The 23521-nt window shown below is 37.0% G+C and overlaps 1 protein-coding gene across 1 annotated transcript in view; it reads left to right on the plus strand.

Annotated features, from left to right (window-relative positions):
• The window catches only part of PIP4K2A (phosphatidylinositol-5-phosphate 4-kinase type 2 alpha), a 107466-nt gene that overhangs the window by 48469 nt on the left and 35476 nt on the right, over positions 1–23521 (plus strand). The window contains exons 2-3 of the mRNA XM_066552285.1: positions 8315–8412; positions 9522–9618. Of these exons, the coding sequence (XP_066408382.1) occupies positions 8315–8412; positions 9522–9618 (195 nt within the window). The remainder of the gene's footprint in view (positions 1–8314; positions 8413–9521; positions 9619–23521) is intronic.

Consider the following 23521-nt stretch of genomic DNA (forward strand, 5'->3'; position numbering starts at 1 on the left):
ATTATACTTTGCCTTTCTGTATTGAAGAGAAGTTTTTCCTATTGATTTTCATTTTTCAGTTACAGCATTTGGTTAGGCTACAGCATCTCCTTTTTTGTTCAGCTGCATGCTGGAATTTTATGTTTAATTTCATTACCTCATTTTTCCTATTCAGAAATATTATACTTTAAAAAAAATATAATCTTAAAAGCTGCTATGAGATGAGCATTATTTAATAGACTCCTTTATGTTTGTTTCCTGGTTGGTTGGCAAGTTTGGTTTTTCTCCAAATCTTAGCAACAGGATTCATGGAATATAAGTACAATTTTATTTCATTGTGTTCTTCCTTGTTGAATTTTTCTTCTAGAATCCACAATAAATAGATAATTTAGAGACTTGGCAGAACATCTGTCTGCGAGTTGTAATTCTGCTTTGTATATAGAATTGATCTTGTCTTCTTCAAACCTTTCCCTATGTCATAATAAATACCTGGTGCCTCCTATCATCTTCCTCTTTTTAGTCATTCTTTTGTGAAGCTTTTAGGACAAAGCCAAGTGAGCTAAAAGTTTATCTGTTGCCAGATAAGCATTTTGTTTTTTAATTAGAAAAATACAGACCAGATGGCTATCAGACCTTGTGACAAGTGTGTGTATTTTGAATCACTATTCCAAACAATTATTGAGGATGCCCATTGATATGAAAGATTGTCAAAGTACATCAACCTCCCAGCACAAATTTAAGTTTTGGGAGGATGAGTCGATATTTTTGCTCAAAAAATAAAATGTTCTTTTATCAGGTTTGTGGGAAGCTAATAGCTTGCAAATTGTTGTCTGAGCTGTGTCCCTTGTCTTGTTGTCTTCTTAACAATTGCATTTGCAAACAAGGATGAGCTCATGTCTAAAGTGTGCCTCACAACTCATCCAAGTACAAAGAGCTTACAGTCCTTTACAATTTTCTTTTGGACTGAGATAGGCCTTTCTTTTTGTGTGCTGTTTGCTACTAGAAGTGTTTAGCTTGTAAAAAAATCTCCACTACAGACAAGTCATATTTCTATTATTGTATTTCCCGATTCATTAATGGGCATTAATGTATTTGTACATATTATGGCATTTGACCTAGCTTTTAGGAGAATGAGGGATTATCATGACAGACATTATATCTGAGCTGCTTAATTTGTTTTTGGCCTTTGATTATTTGGCACATTATGAAGTGTCAATTTTTGCACTCATTGAAATGTATAAGGGGATTCATGGGAACGTTAACCAAATCTGTAGAAATGTGACTTAATGCTTGTCTGACAGTGTACAGCAGCTGTTCTGGATATTCTAGATTGTGCAAGTGTCCAAGAGACTTGAAAGACTTAAAAGCTTGCAATCAAAATTGTTGGGAAGGAAATGAAATTTAAGTGCTTTTGTTATAGGTTCTTAAACCCTGTCATTCCAAACTCTCTGATCAGGAGTGATAAACAAGCTATAAAACCCTTTGTCTAGATTTTTGGACCCTGATACTCCAAATTTAAAAGCAAACATGCATGCTTTTTGGAAACCATTTCTTTGCTGTGTTTTAGGACTGTGTTTGGACAATATCCTGTCCAGAGCTTTCTTTGAGTATGTCACAATATCCTGTTTTCCACGTGGGTGCATGTACTACAGACCTACCCTGCCCAAACAGATCCTTTTCCTGTGGAAAACAGCAGCCAAGAAGTCTCATGAAAGTATCTGGGGTCTGCTGTGAATTTTTTTTCTTTTGGTTTGCTTTTTCTTAATTCAAAGCCAGATCATAAGACTTCACAAAGGTCTTGCTACTCTTTTTGATAAAATGTGATAGCTGTTGTTGAGCTGTTCATTTTTTAGTATTGCTAAATATGATCCATATTTAATACTCTTGCAGAGTCTTTCAGATATTCTGTGGTTTGTACTTCAGGAAAAAGTATATGTTAAGGCAGTTTGGAATACTCTTGGTTCAGTTTGGCCTACTTTTCCAATATTAAATTACTGAATTTTATTGAAAGCCAGAAATCTAATGATAGGCATCACCTGAACTGTAAAAAACACAAAGCTGCTCTGGTAATTACTGATAGATGTTTTGAGACATGTAAAATTTAGATTCTTTTATGTAGCTGCCTGGCAGCAGGGTGGTTTAAGTTTGTTTGATTTTGGGTTTTTTTTTTTACTTTTTTTTTAGGTTTTTTTTCTGTTCATATACTTTAAATTGCAATGATTCCAAAGACTCAGAAAAAGTTAAATGTGTTACCCTCTGTTTTTCGTAGTCATATAATTGCATTAATTTTGGGACCTAATTCTGAATAGGTAACTGGATATTCCTTTTATAGAAGTCTTCTATGCTCTTTAAAGTCTAACACATTACAAAATTAAAAAAAAAAAAAGCCTGGGTAGTTTTTACCTTGCAGGGTAGCAGGGAGAGGTAGGGGAAAGAGATGAATTTTTGTGTGATTGAAATGATGAAAACCTCATTTAAAACATATTAAGGAGTATTTTGCTGAACTGATTTATTTCTCTACAGCAGAACTTAACTTAACCTTTTATTTCTCTTGCAAGAATGGGTTTGAGTGTAATTTAAACTGTCAAATGACATTTATCAAATGATGGTTTTGCCCTGTAACAGGCAAATGTCTTCCACAAAATTGATTAGCTGCTGACCTCATCCACCCTTTTCAGACCCTTCAAGGTAGATTTCAAAGAGTTGTAAAATAATCACTTCACTTTCAGTTTATACTTCAGCACAAGGCGTTTACTGTCCTGGTAGCAATACCACAGTGTGTTCCACATCTGGGAAGGAGAGGATGTAAATGCCTGCCTATAGCTCTGCCTGTCACCACTTGGCCTGCTGCTTTAACCTAAACCTTTGCTCCTTACAAAATAGGAGCAGCTTTGGAAAGGGCTTTTTACAGGACAATAGAATGAATAAGTTGAAGCAACTTTCTCTTGTAGGTGCCTGCTCTAGTGAGCAGGGAACTGCTCTGTTTGGTAAGACCTGCAGGGTGTTCAGGATCAAGAAGGTGCTGGAAGACCCTAAATGTGGAATTTTATACTCCAAAGAGTTTCCTTGTTGCGTTCTTGTTCTACAGCCCCGTTTTGTAACACCAGTCCATTAGAAGCCCATAGGCTTGCTTTCATAAGCATTAGCCTAGCAGAAAATGAGTTAACTGTGCTGTTGAGGAAGTCTGTGGCCTGTTCAAAATGGTGACTTTGTCTCTGAACCAAAAAAATGGTTTGATATTTTTTTTCTCTTCAGATTTCTGTGCAAGTTTCTTTGCCAAAGTAGAAGCTGTGATGCAGAAAGTAAAACCCTGAACATAAAAATCTCAGTACTGCTGGTGGTGTTACAAGTTCAGTTCTATTTTTACATCCCAATAATTTCTTTCTTCTGAAGTCTCTATCACTCCCACTTCTTCCAAAATCAGTGTTTAAAAATACACAAATTTGTGAAAAATTAACTTGACTTTCTCCGAGAGTAACAAACCAGTTGTAGCTTGTTTGTCTCAACAGATCAGACTGCTGTGAATTAGCTTTCAGTGCAGAAGGAGAGCTGGGAGATAAACAGCTGAAAAGAAGTAGCACTTCTACAACTTCTGCCACATCCAGCATCAGGAGCAGCAGGGATTTTCCTGTGTGTGAAACTGCGAAGAGCTGTAACTGCAATTGAGATGTTTTATCAGGCTGTTCAGTGTGAAAGCACCTCATCCCTCCATAGTTTCAGCGAGTCTGGTGGGCTGATATGTTAAAATAAAAGGAAACAGTATATATGCTGTATACTAAAGCTGCAACATTAAATAAAAAAAAAAAAACAAACCCATAGAGTATGAAGGCTTTAAATAGGAAGAGAGTTTCAAAAGAAACCAGGCATCGCTAAGTAGTCTGAGTGTGATTTGTGGTCTTCTTGGGATTAAATTTTGGACATTGTACATGGCTTTATTGGGGTTTTTTATGGGTTTTTTTTTGGTTGGTTGGTAGGCCAATTGCTTGATTTGGGTTTTTAAATGAGTAATACCAGCTGTAACGTGTTACACAGGTTTCTTGCTGTAACACTGTAGCAATAGGCATCAGCTTGTATCTGTTGGAAAACAGGATTGTTGTTCTGACTCTTATAGTTAAACATGCAATATATGCTGTAAATTGCCTTTATTATATGCAGTTTAAATATCTCATTGTCTGCTTTGCATACAAGCAATTTATTGCTGCTTATGTTCTGACAGAATGAAAACTAATGCTTAATTATGCATTGCCCTAGTAATGTGGTGTTTAGGGTGAATGTATCTGAATTAAATAAGGGCTATTAATAATGCCTAACAATTTATGATATAGTCATTGCTTGATTTCAAATCATATAAATTAAAGAAGCTTATTTGAAATGTCACCAATATAAGATGGCTTTGTGGGAACACCTCTCTGTGTGCTAATTTCAAAATCATTACCAGCTGAGTCTTACTATTTATTCAATGTCCAGTAGGCTTTTATTATTCCCTTATTTGCAGTTTAATTACAACCTCTGTTATCCTGACAGTGTGAATTCAATGCTAAACCTGCAGGAGCAAAATGAGTTGTAATCAGTCGTTTTTTTCCTGAAAACTTCTTTTAGCTTTGGCCCTCTCTCACCTCCCATGGCCAAGCCACCACTCTGAGCCACAGTTTTTTGCATGTGTGTTTAAAGGGGCAATGCCAGTCTAAGTCTTTTAACATTCTTTTGTCCTAAAGCTTGTAAGTTGTCTGGAGATGTTTCCAAGTGTCATATAGCCACCTGTGTTTATACTAATATCACAAAAGATACTGAATGAATTACTTCAATGGAGGCTTCTGGGTCACTTGTTAATATCATGTGTGCATGAGTTAACAAATGTTATTAATACACATGAGGTATTTATACATAATATACATGGTTACTGTGCAACTAAAATTTTAGTCATTCATATTTAAAGCAATACATTCTCGAAGGCTATTTTATGGGATTTGAATTCCTCAAAGATTGCAAGCATTGTCCCTTTCAAAAAAGACAAACTGCAGCAAAATTTTACATTTGCAACAATAATTCAAGGCAATTAAAGAATGTAGGTTGCAGGACTAAAAGAATTTTCCTTTTCAATATGATGTACATGCATTTATTATAGAGATGCTATACATGTGGATTCTCAGAAATAATTGCAGTTAAGTGAATGTTTGATCCCGAACCTTCAGTCCTCTGTCCAGTGAGCTCTTTTTGTTTCATTTGTGCTTTGCAATTATCTCTTGTTTACCTCAATTTCTTGGGCAGTTGTTTCTTGCTTATGATTTTATTACATTCAAAAGCACTCCTTAGAGGAAAATGAGTATTTCTTATGTAATTATTACAGCTATTGTAACAGTTTCTGTTGTAATTTGGAATACTGAACTTTCATCCTCATGCACACATCTCATTTGCTATTGCTAAGGGAGCTCACTGTATTTAATGGGTAACATGAAGAGATGGACATGATACTTGTCAAAGGTATCACATGCATCTTAACACATTTTCTGTTGTGCTGGACTTTCAAACACAGAAAGAGAAGCAAAATACTCATTTGAGATAAGTTGGAAGACTCCAAATGTTTTCTTTGCATTTCATATTTTATGTCTTTCAGATGTGACTGTTTCTTCACACAGTGATGGCAAAGTAGAGAATTGATCCCTCTGACCTTTCCCTTTTCTTTTAGCTTTTCGAGAGCTGTTTGGGGGGGGTGTTTTGGATATTGTTTCTTCTCCCTCCCCCCCACAATGTGGTTCCAGTTTCCACCAAGATCTAATGACACGGGTGTTCCATTCTCTCTTGTGCACATTTTCCAGTTTGGCCTCATCAAATCCATCCAAAAATGTCCTATTGCAGAGAGAGCCAGACCTTATACTTCAAAAGGTTTAAATTAATTAATGGTCTGTGCTGCTGGGATATGCCATTACTCAGCTGCTGTGCCATACCAAAGGTCACTTCTACTGTGTGTTCATCACCTGCTTTCTTATTTTCCTGCTCTGCTAGAGAGGAATTCCCAAAAATATTAAAGAAATTTCTTTTACTTGCCTCAGATTTGGATGAATCTTAAAAAAAAAGCAACCAACCAAAAACACCAAAAAAAAAAAAAAAAAGACAAACCAAGACAAAAAGCACCCTGAAAAATTCATCCCTCCTGAAAAGAACAAAACCATCAAACCTACTGATTGGGGAATGGGGATAGTGTACATTTATATCTTGTAGGGAACTTCTTAGGAGAAGTATTTTGGAATTTTTTTCTTAAAATCAAAGAATCCTGAAAGTATGCACATGCAAAGGCTTTTTCATTCCGCTGTGTAGGTGATGCTTGTAAGGCCTACAGGCACAAGTAAAACTGTGCCATTACATAGCACAAATTTAAATATCCACAGCATGAAAGCTGATCTGTAGATGTATGCAGAGAAACTTCATATCAGCAAATTAAGAAAGCAAGTACACATAAAAATTTGATCAATGCAGTTTTGATAACCTAAAATGCAATTTTGCAAGCAAACTTTGTTGTAGGTAGTTGAGGATTTTTTACAGTATTCAGCAGAAGGCGTTCTTGGGATCATTTTTGTCTGTAATGTATATGCATGTACATTTCTGCTACTCTTCATTCAAGTGTGAAATGTGTTGTGTGATCTGGCAATCTGAAAGAGATGGTAATTCTGTAAAACAAATTCAGAATTTCATACCTCTGTGTAATATATCTATGTGTCCCTGGTTTTATTTGTACAGCAGCTAGACTGGTTCTGCAGACTCGTGAGCTGCCTTGTGGCTTCAGGGTGAGATTGATGTACAGCAGTATCAGCTTCAGTAAAGAGCCTGTATGTTGGGTGTAGTGATTTTTCAATCAGCATTTTGTTATTTTATGTTGTATTTAATGAGGTGTCATCATGATTTATTAGGCTTGTACAGCTGTGTTTTCAGAAATTTATTCGAGTTTCTTCTTTCTCTCCCTTTGGACTGGGAAAAGAGCATTCTCCCTACAACACCAAGGAGTGGAGCACTTTGAGCTCATCCCCAATATCTCTCTCTTTCCTTTCTCTGCTCTGCTGAGAGCTGCCATTCTTCTATCAAAAACTTCAGGTCTTTCCAAAGAAGCTTTCTTGCACTTTTCATGTGGGCTGCAAGATCAGAATGACAAAAATGAGACATTACTGGGGTTTTAAAGTATTGAAAGGTAAGGAGACCACCTGACTTTCCTGCCAGAAGGAAGGTTTCTTTCTTCTGCTTAAGAGCTAGAGGACTCTTCACTCTTCTCCTGTTTTCTTTAACTTCAGCTCTTCTAAAGGTCATGCTTGAAGGAAGTGCATTTTTTTTCCTCCAGTATTTTTAAATATAGATGCTTCAGTGAAGGTTTCTCCAAAAGCCTCTCTTAAGCAGGGTAGATTTACAGGCAATTAACATCTTCCTAGTTGGAAAACACTGGTGGATAAGCAGTGCTAGGGAGCAGAGGAGCACACCTGTGTTGCTACCTCCAGCCCCAGTGTACGTTTCCATTCTTATAGAGTGGGACTTCCCTCTAAACCCTGTAGAAAGCTGCTGAGAAAAATGTGCTCTATATGAGCAAAAAGATTTGACTGGGTAAATTGAGATGCATGACCAGGGTGTAGAGTGCCATAAAAACATGAATAAAGCATATGTCATGGGTATTGGAGGACTGTTGTAATGGGAGTCTCATTCCTGGTTTGGAAGGACCATTGCAAGCTTAACAATTCTGTCTTGTATTTATCATGTTTTAGTTAAACTTAAGTCAAGTAAGGGTAGATTAATACATGCAATACCAAAAACATACCTACAAACTAGGTCATGGTAAAGTTGTCTACATTTTATAATAGAGATGAGGTCAGAAGTAAATTAGAAATACAAGTGGAAAAATCCTAATCTGGAGAATACTGACAATGTTAATTTCAAAGCTAGAAAGAGAAGGTGGTCCACATCAATGTAAGAAAATAAGGAAAACCATAGGACTTAATGTCACCTCTATTTCTAAGTAAAAATTTATCTAATTAAATGGTTTGTCCAATGTGTTGGTATAGGAAAGGATTTTGGTGGCATTGTCATTGACCTTCCATAAAAAGTACACTCCAGCTGTGCTTTAAAGCACTTCATTTCTGAAACAAGTCTAAATATGGAATGCTGTTTCTTCTCTTCCAAAGTGTCACTCTTGAGATTGTGTTTGATCTGGAAAGAATAACCCTGCTTTTACATTCTTCCATTACCTGCATTCACTCCTGGGATACATACACAGGAAACAGTAGACTTTCAGGATTAAGACATATATGTAGCATCTTTGCAAAGACAGCAGCAACTAAATGTATTCTGTTTTCTCTAGATCAATGAACTGAGCCATGTTCAAATCCCTGTTATGTTGATGCCAGATGATTTCAAAGCGTACTCAAAGATAAAGGTGGACAATCACCTTTTCAACAAGTAAGTACAAGTAACAATTTTGTGCAGCAGTGGATAGTGGTAGTGATATTTTTATGAAGTACTATGAACTCTGTTATTTTTCAGTGCATGGAACTGAAGTTTTGATGATTAAGTTAATCCTGAGATAAACATAACCGTCTGTGCTGTTCTAAAAAGCAACAGCAAAGGCTGCTGGGTAGAATTTTTTCCTCCATATGGTTTATTATTGCCTTATGAGTATATTAGATACTGAAGGTGATCTTTTCTTGGTGTGATTATTTATGGGTGTATAAGAATTTATTTGTGTATTTTCAAAATATAACTTAATGTGCTCTTTATTAAGTGTTATATTTGGATAAGAATGAAAATCTAAAGCCTGTATCAAATGTGAATAATGTTCAGCTTTTTATTTTCCGTAATACAAAATCATACCCATCATAAAGAAGTTTCAAAAGCATTATGGTAATTTCATGTAGTATCTATTGTCTCTTAAAAATAAAATGCCTCATGAGCAGTATGTACAGACATACAAAACTGTTAATATTGGTGTGTGTATAACCTGAATTTTATTCAAGAATATAGGTAGAAAAGAAAAATTCTGCTATTTTGGGTCTTCAGCTCTGTGACAAAGGTGAAAATAACTTTTCTATTGTATAAGTCTAAAATGAACACTAGGATATTAAAACTAGTTCTCTATTGAATGAGTCAAATTTTCTTGAAGTTTTGGCACTGTTCGTATTTTTTGATGTCACAGACGGTATAATACTTCTTGTATAATCCAATCTAAGATTTCACCTTTGAAGTAAGTTTAGGGCAGTGGGAAAGCATTCTTTTCTTCGTTTGAGTCCATGTTTCAGTTCAGAATTGTCAAAATACAGTTTGTGTTCATTTCATCATGGTTGTAGTTCCTTAGCTACGACATAACGATGTTGTAGTAAGCTAATAAATGTTCATTAAACATTGTGAAGAAAAACAAGATAACCCAATCTCGGTGGAAAAAAGAAAGCATTAGAAGAGAAATTGTAAGATGATTGTTACCCTGAGCTTTCTATGAACAGCTTTGAGACAAAATTCTCAAGTTGGTTATATGTGCGCAGTAATGAAGTTGAATTGGTTTTCTCTTCTTTCAGAGAAAACATGCCAAGTCATTTCAAATTTAAAGAATATTGTCCAATGGTTTTCCGCAATCTAAGAGAGAGATTTGGAATTGATGATCAAGACTTTCAGGTAAGTTCACTTTGAAAATGCCTAGACTGGTGAAATGCACATTTCTGTTTAACCTTTCAGCCTGCCCTAGCTTTCCCCTGATTCCTGCCCTTCTGCCATCTTTAGTCCTCTGTGTTTCTCATTAGAGCGCCTCCATATAAGCCACATTTATTGAAGCTGCAGGGTAAGACTTCTTGCAATAAGGAGGAAAAATAATGTCTGGACACTTCTGGCAAGAGAGTCTATATTCAGCCCAGTGGCTTAAATAACAGTTGGTTCAGTGTTCTGTCTGTGTGAGATGTGGTTTCCGAAATGACCACAGCCTTTTTTTTTTTCCCCTCATGCTTTTTTTGGTTGCAGGAGAGTGACCTATGGCCTGCCAGCTTCATCCTGCTTCATCATGTCTCATTTTCCTGATGTTAAGAGGATCTGGAAACAAATTGCTTGTGTAAAGTAGATACTTTAAACCAAGCAAACCAAGAAATTGCTCTAGATTTGGCAGGGTTGTTTTATGCAGTAGAGTTTCTTTCTGCCTTTGCAAAAGAAAGTCCCTGAACTCTGCTTCAGCCTGATTTGCCAGTTCTTACTGACAGTTCTCTTTTCCATTAACAGTTCCTAATGCACAGCATTTCAGTCACAGGGATAATTCCTTCTGCAGTCACACTGCAAGATGTCCTGAGCTAAAGAATGCTTGCTGTGTAACAGCTTCCTCTCATACTTTTTTGCTTTTGTAAACTATTTTGATGTGAGCGGCAGTTACATTTATAATGTCACTAAGATATATTAAGAGAATTTTTAAGAAATGGTTTTAAGTAGCTAAACAAATGGTACAAAATGCATTTGTACAATAACACTCCCATTCTTGCCCATGGAGTAAACTGAATGTTGCAGCCAAAATCTGTATCTGAGTCCTTCAAAATTCTTTTTACCAATTTTCCCCTTTTCAGGATCAAACAATGTGTTAGAAATGTATAGGTGGTTTAAAATGTGCAGGGGTGTAGACAGAGATTAGGTTATGAATCTCAGTTTACAGCCACTGTAGCCTTGCTAAGACACCTTCCCAGTCAGTGGAGAAGAGGATTGTTGGTTTATTTTGGAGCTGTCATGATCATGTTCCATGATTTTTCACTATCCTGTTTATGAAGAACTGTTTAAAAGGAAATGTACCAAGGCTGAGGCCAGCAGTTTAAATAGATGTATCAAATGGCATTCCTGGTTCAGTTCTGCTCTTGGACCAAGCAGGATCCTATTGCTTGAGAAGTTAATTGATCCCTTTATATGAAGATTTAATTTTTCTTAACAAAGAAGGAAGACATGTGATTGCTCTTAAAATTGGGATGTCAGTTCATGCTTGCTGTCTTTAGAGCATGGGCTTTTGACATTACTAGACAGTGGAAGGTAGAGTTCAGTAAATGTTAGAAGACTTGAGATGCCATAGTGAGTTAAAACTGGCAAACGTGGCATAATCAAAAATGCTGCTTTCTACACCACTGTGAAATGCACTGCTGTTCTGGAGCAGAAATTCCTGTTGTAACTATGTTATACTACTGTTTGGATTTATTAATGATAACAATGATAAAGCATCATTAAGTAACTGTCACTGGATAAATTGTCCATATTTTCAGATTAAACCCAAAAATATTTCTTTGTAGCTGTGTGTTTTGGTAATAGAACCAATCAACAGCCCAAAATAAGAACATGTAACTACATCCTGGTTTTTGATACAACAAAATTATCTGTTACAAAAAGAATCTCATGGTTTTTAGTATATAAAGCATATTAAGTGAAAAACAGAAGATAGTTAATTTTGACCTAAAGGAAGACAATGTCTGCCTTCACTATTGCTTTTTTCCTCAGCCCAAGCAATTTATCACTCTGAATTCTTTTTCTACTGAACTAATCTGATTAAAAAGAAAATAAGTTAAATGCTTAAAATATTAATGTATTTTGAACTCATTTTCAAAATTAAATTATTTTTACAGAACTAAACATAAAGAAAATTTGTCTCCTCAGGTGTAAGATAGGGATTATCCCTATTAAAAGTAGAAGTTGCTTTCAATTTAATGTTAGAGTCTCTGTGATTTAAAAAGGGAATCTAATATATGTAATTTTTTTCAGATAAAGGTTATCTTCAAGGAAGTTATTCTAACTATTATTGGTTAAAATGATTGTCTTATGCTCAGAATCAAACCTAAAATTGAAAAATTATTTGCAGTCTAAAAGTAAGGGAAAGCTTATGGAAGAAATATTGAGTTACTTTCTCTGGTAGTTTTTTTATATCGTGATTTTCAGGAGGGGAGTCCTAGTCAACTGTGAACAATGTCATTCCCATTATTGAGCCAGAAAGGATTGGTTTAGATAAATAAACCAATTACCTTGTTCATTAGTCAGACATCAGTCATAGTCTCAAAGAACATTCATTTAAAATGCCTTTGTTTTCAGAATGTTCTGCTGATATCCTTGATGAGTTGTTCCAGAGGGCAAATAGTCTTTTCTTATAAGTAAGCACTAAAAAAACCAAATCTACCTCATGAAAAAAAATTGGTAGCATATGTTCTAAGTAGTGGGCTATACTAATTTTAATTCTTTACATTTTGTTTTAATTTTGTGGACTGTTTAACGCATATACTTAGTTCACATGTGGAATAATTAATATATGGAACTCGTCTTACAGAGATCTCCTTATGTCTCTCTGAAGAGAGATTTAAATCTCACAAAGTACATGGCTTTTTCCTACAAGCAGTCTTGACTTAGGAGTCAGAGGAATTCCTTAAATTGTGTATGCTTCATGCCTTACAGGAATCCATTTCTAGTAATGGCAATTACAGTTCCTGGAATGAACTCCCTTCCTTGACATGACACAAACCAACTCCCTTTTTTGAGCTGTTTTTGGTAATCTGTCCTGCATCTGTCTATATTCCATAGCTAGCTGGGCATCTCCAAGAGACATTTAGTACTGAACTGGGATTGAAGTTTTGTGGAGGTACATGTGCAGCTGCTAATACAGTGTGGACTTTTTTGTGCTTCATGCTTTATAATGAACAGCAGTGTAGAAAATATAGTATGAAGTTAGTGAAACACTGAGTTTCATTCAAAGATTTCCTATACAAACTTGTTATGATAAAGGAGGTCCTTAATCTAGGTTAAGAAATGTTGTTCCTATATTAAAAAAATTCTAAAACAGTTACTGCATTAAATTAAAAACTGGTCTGGCTGTTTTTTCTTAAAAGGGGGAACACAACTGATGATCAGTCAATATGAATCAAAATTGCATTTGAATGATGGAAAAACTTCAAAACCATTTTAGCCACTTACAAAGACTATAAATTATCAAAGGGAAAGAGACTGTTGTTTTGTTTTGTATTGCTGGATGTTACAAGCACATATGGATCTCTGATTGAAGATTACTTTTTAAAGTGTCAATTCCAAAAGCCAGATTATTAAGTAATGACAGATTTTGCCTTGATAAGGGTAAATGATGTATTTTTGTCATTATTTTCTTCTTTAATTGAAAAAGAATCCTTCTACTGTTAATGGGAGAATACTTGAGAGCATTAACTGTTTCTAGTAGAAAAGAAAAAAAATTATTAGAAAACAGATATTGTAAAGTCCCTCACTAATCACTAAATTTTAATTTCTGCATTCCCCCTCAGCTTTAGACACTGTAGAGGTTATTCTACAGAAAGATTTCCACCCCCTCTACCAACCCCCCCACCCTGTTCTCCTCCATCCCAATTAATGGGATAGCTGTTTTTCTTTAGGGTTGCTTCTCAAGTCATTTGGCATATTTTGTTACCTTAGAAAATCCAAAAGTAGAGTTCTGTTAGAAGAATTACAGGGTTAGCTTCTGTAAACTGCAAAATTATGAGAGATTAACAGGCAGACAGCTCACCTAACAACCCCCAACAATCTGTAGAAAAATAGGGTCTACTGCTGTAACAAATGCTTCTGCTGCTGTTGCTCTGGGAAGGGAAACTTCTTTTACTGTGCTCCAACACATCTGTTCTTGCTTAAAGTTATTGCTGAACACAACATCTGGGTTCTGCCAGGCAGCAGAGGAAGACTGGGTTCTTGCGCAGTAAAGTCCAATTGCTCATACCAGAGGGCAGCAATGTCCCAGTGTACCTGATGAGCCTTCTGCTGGGGATGAGGGAGAGCACAGCTCACTGCCCTGCAAGTTCTGGTACTCAGTGTAGTAGGAGACAGGCTCAGATCTGACTTTTCCTGTCTGCAGGAGCAGTTTGTAGAGATTTTCTGTACAGGACAAAGAATTCATAAAGAACTTTTGGCAGATGGTTCTGCAAGTTCTTTTTCATTTACCTATGCTTGATATTTCTCTGAACATTTTTCCATATAAAAGCTTGAAATCCAAAATAATTAATGAGAGTTCCTGCTTTTAAGCAATTTCTTTAATAACAAACCATATGAACTCATGTCCAACTTTTGCTGATAAGGCTTTTAAGGATACTTTTCAATATCTCCCAGAACTTTCTATGCAGAAAGATTTGTAGTCTAGACTCATAGCAAGGCATCAGGAAAACAATGCAAATTCCAGGCTTGTTTTTTAGATGCAGCCTTCAATATAATTTTATTTTGAGATATCTAAACTTCAGATCATCAAAATTCTTATCAATCTCTAAATATTTTTGTTCATTTGACATGACTTATCTAATGCTAAGACATCATCTTAAGAACTTATATAATCTTGGATTGCAAAATACTTTATTTCTTCAGACAAACAAATACAAATCAGTGCTCTCAACTGGTGCTTCTGCACTAAAATTCATGCTTTTATTTCTTGGCCCTTGGTTTGGGAAAGAACAAGCCACCTCCAGCATCAAACTATAGACAGCAAGGTTAACTTCTAACTATGTTAGAAGTTGCAGCTTATTCCTAAGACAATCTCTTCAATTAAGTCCATTAAGTGCATTAAAAATCAGCAAAGCAAGAAGTGTCTTGTAAAGAAAATACCAGTGCTAGTCATTTTATTTTAGCATGGTAAGTCTGTCAATGCCTGAAAAGTTCCTGGGCTTGTCGGTCAGATGAGATTCCTATTGCAGAGTATACAGTTTGTGGATCCCAAATGGACATTGACACCAAGACATTGGTGTCACCATTCAGAACTGCTGACATCTTGTTTGATGTGAGTATAGGCAGTTGTGGTAGTAAAGTGTTGAACCAGCTGTAGTAACAAAACCTCTGCTGTTTGTAGTCTTTCCAGCACATAAAAAATGAAGTTTTCAATCTAAATCTAATGTTCTTAGATTTAGTGCCTTAAGTAAGCCCAAATAATAATTTAGTGATTATGGGAGTTAACCTTAGTACATATGACAACAGAAATTCCAACTTGTGGTTTCTCTCAGTTTTCCCTAGAAAACATTTAATTTGCCTTGCTTTTGGCTGTTCCTGGCTAAACTGAGTATCATTCACAACTGGGCATTCAAACTGGAAAATAGTAATTTAGCATGTGCTGGCAACATCAAAAGAACAAACTGATAGGTACTCCTGAGTTCTTACAGATATTGAAAGGAAGGCATTAAGCCAAGCTTTGCAGGGCTAAAAGGAAAAGGCTCCCAGAAAAAGAGCCACAACTCTTTCCAAAGCAAGTGCATGCCTTAAGCTGACAGCTCCAAATCCAGATCTATGGTCTCAATAGGATAGCTTGATTTAGGAAAGACCCTCATGTTTTATTCATTAACTCTTATTCAAGGAAGTCAAGGAACTCATCACCTTTCTCCTGGAAGGATAGCTCAATGCAAAAAATAAGTTGTTCATGTTTCTCTGTCAAAGTTTTTCACATTTTTCTCCATAGTAATCACTCCCTCAATACAATTTTTTTAAGTGTTCATAGGTGTTTGGAGTGTGTGCATCCACATCTTAACAAGATCATAGAAAGAGCTCTGTATTTTTGATGGGTGCAGCACAGGACCCATGGTGTCCTGTTTCCATCTTTTGGGGATCCCATGGCATTCACCATAGGCCTTTTGAGAGCCATGCTTATGAGCTCACAAGAAATCATCGCACAAAATTGTCCATATATCTGGCAAAGGCAGGGGAGGGTACAGCCCTGAATGTGCTTGTAGCATGTTGCTGGTAGGTCAGGTATGCTTCTCTCCATGTAAGATTCCTTATAGACCTTCCAGTGTCAAAGATCAGTGTTGCCTGGTCATGCTTCTGCAGCAGGGTTTCCAGATAAGCACCTGCTTAATGGCAAGACCAGTGTCACCATACAAAATAGACCCAAAATTCATCCCTTCCTGTCCCCCTATGACCACCCAGATATCTCTGGATTTGGTGCTTCTGTTTTTTAAAAAAAACACAGTGCTTTGCCTTTCTTCCCTCTACAAGTCACTGACAAAACATTGTCCTGAAAATAATCTCAGAAGTGGGCTACTTTCAAATTACAGCAAATAACCTTGGAGCATCTATGTCAGTTGTATGACACTGTCTCTCTGATGTCATTCTTAATCAGTAATCCTGATCTAATTTCCATATCTGTGATTCCTGACGTCTTGTAAAAAAAATAAAAAAAGGTTGGGGGAAGCTCCAGGTCTGTCTTGTTGGGGAGCTGTGCCTGGGCCAGAGACCAGCACTGTGACTTGTGCTGCTGACAGTGGAGAACAGCCAGACATGTGTACATCATCCCCCAACAGCCATGAGCCACTGTCAGGCTTTTCCACTGACCTATGATTTCAGTCATCGCAGAGCATCATCTGTGCACTTGTTTTTGCCTATTTGTTCATGCAAAGCTTGCCCAGAGGCACTCTTAAATAGTCTGGGATGTGATCTGATTTGTCTTTAGGGTACGTTGAGCTTGTAAAGCTCATTTTAGTTTTCCACAGCTTTTGGATGAGATCACAGCACCAGAAACTGTTGTTTGCCTTTGTCCAGACGTCTTGAAACAGGGAAGATTTAAATCAATGAGAAGCTGTTAAGCCAGTCAGTTTGAAAGATTACCGTTCTTCTAAAGCTGTCTTTGCTTTACCACCAGAATTTTCCTATTGCCCTTTTTCTTAGAAAAAGGTCTGACTCAATGGCAATTTTTATTAGGATCCCTTTTAAAATTAGTTATACAGTTTTTGTATTACATCCAACACACAGTTCACGTGTTCAAAGTTTCTAAAATACGATCTTGTCTGCTAAAGTAGCAGTTAAAAAACAATGACATTTACATTACGCGTGTGAGAGATTAGAATGAGCTAATTAAATTGACCTTTAAATCTCTCCACCCTCTTGGAGACTGGGGCTAATCCTTGGCCTCCCACTGTGGAGATAAAAATTCATGCTGTGAACATTTTAAGCAAAGTGGGCAGAGAAGAAGAGCCTCACCAGCAGTTTGTCTTTGAAGAGGGGAGCAATGCTTTGCCAGTTATAAATATAGCTTGCAGTTATGATGTGAGATGGGGGACAAGTTCTTCCAGTACTTCAGTGGCTTTGCTCCGTGTGTTTTCTTCACAAAAATAGTTTCAATTAGATAAAATATCTCCAAGCAAGCTTAACTTGTTACTCTTAGAAATATTCAAAGCCTTTCTGGAAATTAGCTTAGTTTTGTTGATATCTGACGTTGTGTCATATCATTATTGTTATTGAATTACAATAGGTTGCTATTTTTATTGACCAATGTGTAAGGTAAAAATAAACTTCCAATTGATAGATTTAGTTGGCATCTAAGGACTCTTGAGGATTCTTCTTACAAACTATTTGCTGTGATATTTTGTGTCCTGGACTTTAAAAATGCAAATTATTGCAGAGCTTTATAATAAAAAACAAAAAAAATTATATAAATAATGGATAATTAAATAACAGTCAAAATTTAATTGTCAACAAGCAATTGACATTTCATGTAGTGAAATCTTGCAGAGGATGCAAAATCCATTCAAATGTTGAAGCAGAATAAAGTCAAAGATTTTGTACAAAACCCACTTTGATCACCTGGCATTCTGAGCCTGTCCAAATGAGATCCTGTTAATATGGTGAGATGAATACTTATATGATTAAAAAAGGAGTGCAGAACTACAGAGATGAGGGCTTTGTTCAGGGAGGTGGTAGCTCTGAGAAGGAACGAGAGGTCAAAGAGGATGGGAATTTAGCACTAGGGGGACCTTCAGAGTAGGAGTAACTGCACCCTAGGGTGGATAAATTAGAAGGCATAAAAAGAAGATCCAGAAGAGTTCTAACTTCTTTTTGACATCTGTTTGTTTTATACCTGAAGCTAATACTATATATAGTTTTGGTGCTAGCAGTCTTTAAAAAAGGAAGTTTAAATTTGGATGTAGAAAAAATACTAGAAAAGTGTCAAAGGAATTTAAGGACATAGAAAATGCCATTTGGTTGGGAGTGACAGAGTCTGACCTGCTGCACTTGCAAAATTAGAGTTAAGAAGTAAGTACTGTGTGAATATCTTTAGGTACTTAGGAATAAATATGAATGACCAGAGAAGAAAATAATTAAAATTCAGAATTAAACTCACCTTTCCAACAACACAAATGGCTAAATACTAGAAAAACTGTTGTGGTGGATCTTGGTGTTTTGAAGATAGAAAAAATCAGGACTGCCTTTCTGGAACTTACCTAATCCAAAAGTAGAGATTGGAGTTCAGTTTAGGAAGTGCTGGGTGAAATAAAATAGCTTCTGATGGAAGCAGTTCTGTTGGATTCTAATTCATGAAATTTTGTTGAGATCTCCAGAAGAAGCTCCTGTGAATGTCAAAGAATTGTAGATCATGTCCTAAAACCACCTGTGGAAAAAACCTTTTTCATTACCTGTTAGATGTTTGTTGTAGGGAATAAAACTCTGTGCAGAATGCTGAGGGTTTGGGAAAGAAGAGAGAGTGAGTCTATAGTAAAATTAAACAACCTTTTAGGTAATTTGCTGAACGATATCCTGGTTTTGGGTGAAATGATGACATGTAATTTGATGTGCTCATTAACTTTTTTTTCTCAAGAATTCTCTGGGAAGCTAAGTGCTAGTAAATGGTGTAGCTTTCAGTAATTTATATTTAAAGCTTTTTTTTATTTTTATTATTTTATTAAAAATTAATTATGTGTATGGGACAAATTCTTTGTGATTTGTAGCTTCTCAGCACTGAAGATGAAATGAATATTTCTAGTTGCCTGCTAGTCGATGCAGTATGGATGTTTTGGTTTTTTTTAATATATTCATTTATGTAAGGGCACTTAAACTTCCAGACAGTGACTTGTCAGAGGGAAACTATTTGAGAAAGAGAGGAATGTATGGAGAAATTTATCTAGTAGAGGTATCTGTGAGTTTGGCATGTTAAATGTGTCTCAGTTGTAAAAGTAATTACACAAGTAATTTAGGTCTTTAAATGACCTCATGAAAGTATTCACACTTTAAAAGTACAAAACCTTTTCTTTCTCCTGAGACCAAAAACCAGCAGGCACAAGATTAAAACTTCACAAATGAGAAGTGGATGGGGAATTGGCACACTCGGAGCAGGAGACTTGCAGGGAGTTGCTAAGTGAAGCTGTTAAGTGGAACAGGGTATGCCTGGCTGACAGATGTTTTAATTGTGCCAGAGATCCAAGGCACACCATGGAAGAGTTGGAGAAGGCTGGGAAAATCTGAAGGGTACAGGGCAATGTGACCCTTACTACTTTGAATTTTGAGCTCACTAATGCTATTGTATAAGTAGCTGATTTTTATTAACTTAATGGGGCTAATACCTCCAATGTTGTACAGCTAGAGACGTGCTCTGCTGGCTCCTGGCACAGTAGGGACACAGCTGTGTCCTAGCAAAGTGATGGTACAAGGGTTGTTACAGCATCAAACCTGTGTCTCTTGGAGGGTAAGAGTTGGGCATTTTTTGTGTCTCTTCATTTTTTGAAGGATATCCTCCCTGTTCTGGCTTTGTGGCTCATAGATCTGTCTGTGCTAAGTGAGGAGTGGCTCATTTCCCATCTGTTCATATTCCACTTAGACTTCCCCTAATTAAGAAGCAGAGCCAGAGGGAATTCAATCTGGTATTTGCCATGATCTCTCTCTCTGTGTCTCTCCTTTCTCCCTCCCTCAACCCCATTTATATTTTCCTTTTGGAAAAGGGAGTTGCTTGTGTTTTATTATTTATTTCCTCCCTAGTCCACTAGAGATGCCTCACTTAAGAAGGAGCCATTTCTGCCAGGGACCCCAGTGGGTCTCTCTTAGCTGAATTTCCTCCAGGATTCAAGCAGAGGAAAGGGCCTACAGCTTGCTCTCTTTAGGCAGGTTCAATCAACTTTGCTTCCAAGGAATTTGTGCACAGATGTCTACAGTGTAACTTATCTTTCTTACTTTTCATACAAGTCATCACTGAAATTTATCTGTGTGTTCTGGCAAAAGCTGTCTGGATCCCAGAAGCTACCATTTGTATCTCAAAACTGCATTCAACAGTAAGAGGAGAGTCTATACAATGTGACCAATAGCTGTCTGAACAACAGGGCAGTACAACTCAAATAAATGTGTGGTTTTAGTCTGTCTAATGAGCACGACTGCGTAACTTTCTTATTATTGTCTGCCTTAAGGTCTTAAAAACTTGCACAAGATAACCCCAGAGTAAGTTAAAATTGTTAACATATCTGGATATATATAAAGTCTAACTTAAAAGTGAAATTTGATACCACATGTGGTGTTTCTAATATTTCTTACTAGTTGTAGGTTTTCTAATATCTGTGCTTCACAGTGGCTTAAGTGTAGGACCTTCTTGGCCATTTAGTGTCTTAAATTACAAAAGAAACATTTTCTAATGAGGAATCTCTTCAATTCCAAAACATGTACTGTTAACTTAGTTAATATTAGTGTTGTTAATGTTTGTAGTGTTAATGTTAGTATTTGGCTCAATGAGATGCCTGAACAGTCTGAGTCCCACAGGTAAGTTAGCTTCACCTACATCAAAAGGGAAAAATCATAGTAGATTTTAAAAGCCATAGAGTTTCCTCTTTGAGGACCCTAAAATCTCCTAGTTTGATCCTTTCAGTGAAGCTGTTTCTTGATCTTACTTGTTAATGATGATTTGCCAGTGGAGCCAATTCTTGTTATCCCTCTAGTTAAAGATTTGTTCTTATCATCACCAGGCAACAGTAGATGTGTTTTACTGAAGACTGATTTCTATCTATAAACAAGTATAACTAGTATAGTTGAGAGATGGGGTATTTTGCAAGGTACCTGGAAGGTTTACTTGAGAAGGAATTTGAACTTTTCTCTCTTCACAGAAGGGAGAATTAGCCATTGCAAATAGAATAATCTACTGTAATCTACTGACAAAACTCAGCTATGTATTTATCAACACAAGAAAGTGGCAATTACTAGTAATCTGCACAATATGATATAATTAGATTTCTTTTTTCTGCTTTTTAAACCACACTTATTTAACAAACTTGGGCAAGTATCAAAAGAAAACACAGAAAATAGTAATATTAAATGTCTTCTATGTTCTATCTGCTTTTAAAGTTACAAGTAACTGCATTCTGTACCTGAAAAGTGCATTGTATTGAGAGAGCTATCACAAGAGTGGGGAGTTGGTAAAAATAAAGCCTCAAAGACTTTAATTTAATTAAAGGTTTAAGTAGAGGTTGTTTTTTATTTAAACATGTTTAATGTTTAAACATTTGCTCTTAATTTATTAGTAGTCAAAGTATTGTAGAGAGGGCACTTGGGTTATCTCTGCATGTATGGAAAGATGCTGCTTAGCATGAAGTTGGTTGGTTTATTCTGACAAATTAATATGCATGTGGTAAAATGATAGCTATGTGCATTCTTAATTAATCTTGATATAGATAACTACTAATAAAATAACCACCTACTAAAAAATAAATGCATCACTATCTTTAACCCATTAAAGCATTAATAAAAAGTAAAGTGCAGCTAAATAATTATCCAGAGATGTATTTTCTTGTTAGCAACATTTTTGGTATGATAGTTGTATTTGCAAATTGATTTTCATTATAGCTAGCAATCAGGCAGAATAAATTTTCATTAGGGGAGGAAAAAGCTACTGCTGGAAAAACAGGGATCTGTTTAGATGAAGGCAACCTCAAGCCATTTCCTCTTGTCCTTTTGCTTATTACCTGGGAGAAGAGACTGACTCCCACCTGGCTGCACCCTCCTTCCAGGCAGTTGTAGAGAGTGATAATGTCACCCCTGAGTCTCTTTTTCTTCAGCTAAACATCCCCAGCTCCCTCAGCTTCTCCTCATCAGATTTGTGCTCCAGACCCTTCCCCAGCTCCATTGTGCTCTCCCCAGCACCTCAATGCCTTTCTTGTAGTGAGGGGCACAGAACTGAACCCGGATTTGAGGTGTGGCCTCACCAGTGCCAAGTACAGGGGATGGATGATCTCTGCCCTGGTCCTGCTGCCACTCCATTGCTGAGCCAGGCCAGGATGCCATTGGCCTCTTGGCCACCTGGGCACTCTGTGGCTCATGTTCAGCTGCTGTTGAGCAGCACCCCCAGCACCTTTCCCTCCAGGCATCTTTGCAGCCACTCTGCCCCAGGCTGTAGCTGCAGGGGTTGTTGTGAGCAAGGGCAGGAGCAGGCCCAGGCACTCGGCCTTGTTGGACCTCAGAGCTCTGGGCTCTCCCCATCAGTGCAGCCTGTGCAGATGCCCCTGCAGAGCCTTCCTGCCCTCCAGCAGCTCAACACTGCCACCCAGCTCGCTGGGTCTGCAGGCTGCCTGAGGGTGCCCTGGATCCCCTGATGTGGGTCATTGATAAAGACATTGAACAGAGCTGTGCCAGCACTGAGCCCTGGGCAGCACTGCTGGCTGCAATTCCATTCACCAGCAGCCTCTGGGCCCGGCCGTGCCAACAGCTTCACACCCATCCCACGGAGCCCCAGCCAAGCCATGAGCAGCCAGTTCCTGCAGGAGATGCTGTGGGCAGTGGTGGCCAAGGCTTTCCTGAAGTCCAGGTAGGCACATCCACAGCCTTTCACCCATCCACTAAGTGGTCATCTTATCACAGAAAAGGAGATTAGGTCAGGCAAGCAGGACCTGCCTTTCACAAACCTGTGCTGCCTGGGCCTGATCCCCTGGCTGTCCTGTGTGTGCTGTGTGATGGCACTCAAGAGGATCTGCTCCATGACCTTCCCTGGCACCAAGGTCAGACTGACAGACCTGTACTTCCCTAGATCTTTCTTCTGGATCTTCTTGTAGGTGTGCATCACATTTTCTAATGTCCAGTCAACTAGCATCTCTTTTATATCAAGTACAACCCAGGCCTGTGTTTCACTCAAATATGAAAATCTATTCATGAAGGATATTAAAATACGCCTTAAGAGTACTTGAAACCTTGAGTTCATGTACTTCACATTTTCCTTCTTCTCCTCCTTCAGATGTTTAGTGGCTGACCAGCCAATACCCTCTTTTGCAGCTTTTTATAGCTAAACAACTTAAGTCTCCTGCCAGGTTAATTGCTTTCAAGGTTTATATTGTATGGATTATAGTCCGAAGACTAGAGTTCTGTGGGAAAAATACATTCAAAATACTGTGGTTACTGCTTTATTGCAATAGTTAACCTCAGAATAATGTACTCTTTTCTGCTGGGAACAATAACAAGTAATTACTCAGTAGCCTTTATTATTACTTACTGAATTATAGCTGAATATCTTAGCAGTAGTTTAATTCATTACATACACTAATGGTTACCCATATGTTCACTTCTTTTTAAAATTAAAAATAATCATTACGTTATATTTTCAATTTGTGATGAAGGCAACTGAATTTGTACTTCTTTTTTGATCTTAACTTTTATTATCGGCTCTTCATCTTGAACTATTAAATATAGGCCTGGAAACAAAACTAATTTCTGACTGTAGAGCACAAAGAGTTTCTACCACTACCTCCACAATTCAATTTGAAAATTAATGGAGTGCTGGTATCAAGTGTAGCATTAAGAAAATTTAATCAGTTTATAATACTTGTTTCCTTGAATA

Source organism: Molothrus aeneus, chromosome 1 (assembly GCF_037042795.1).
Source record: "Molothrus aeneus isolate 106 chromosome 1, BPBGC_Maene_1.0, whole genome shotgun sequence".
Lineage (NCBI taxonomy): Eukaryota > Metazoa > Chordata > Aves > Passeriformes > Icteridae > Molothrus > Molothrus aeneus.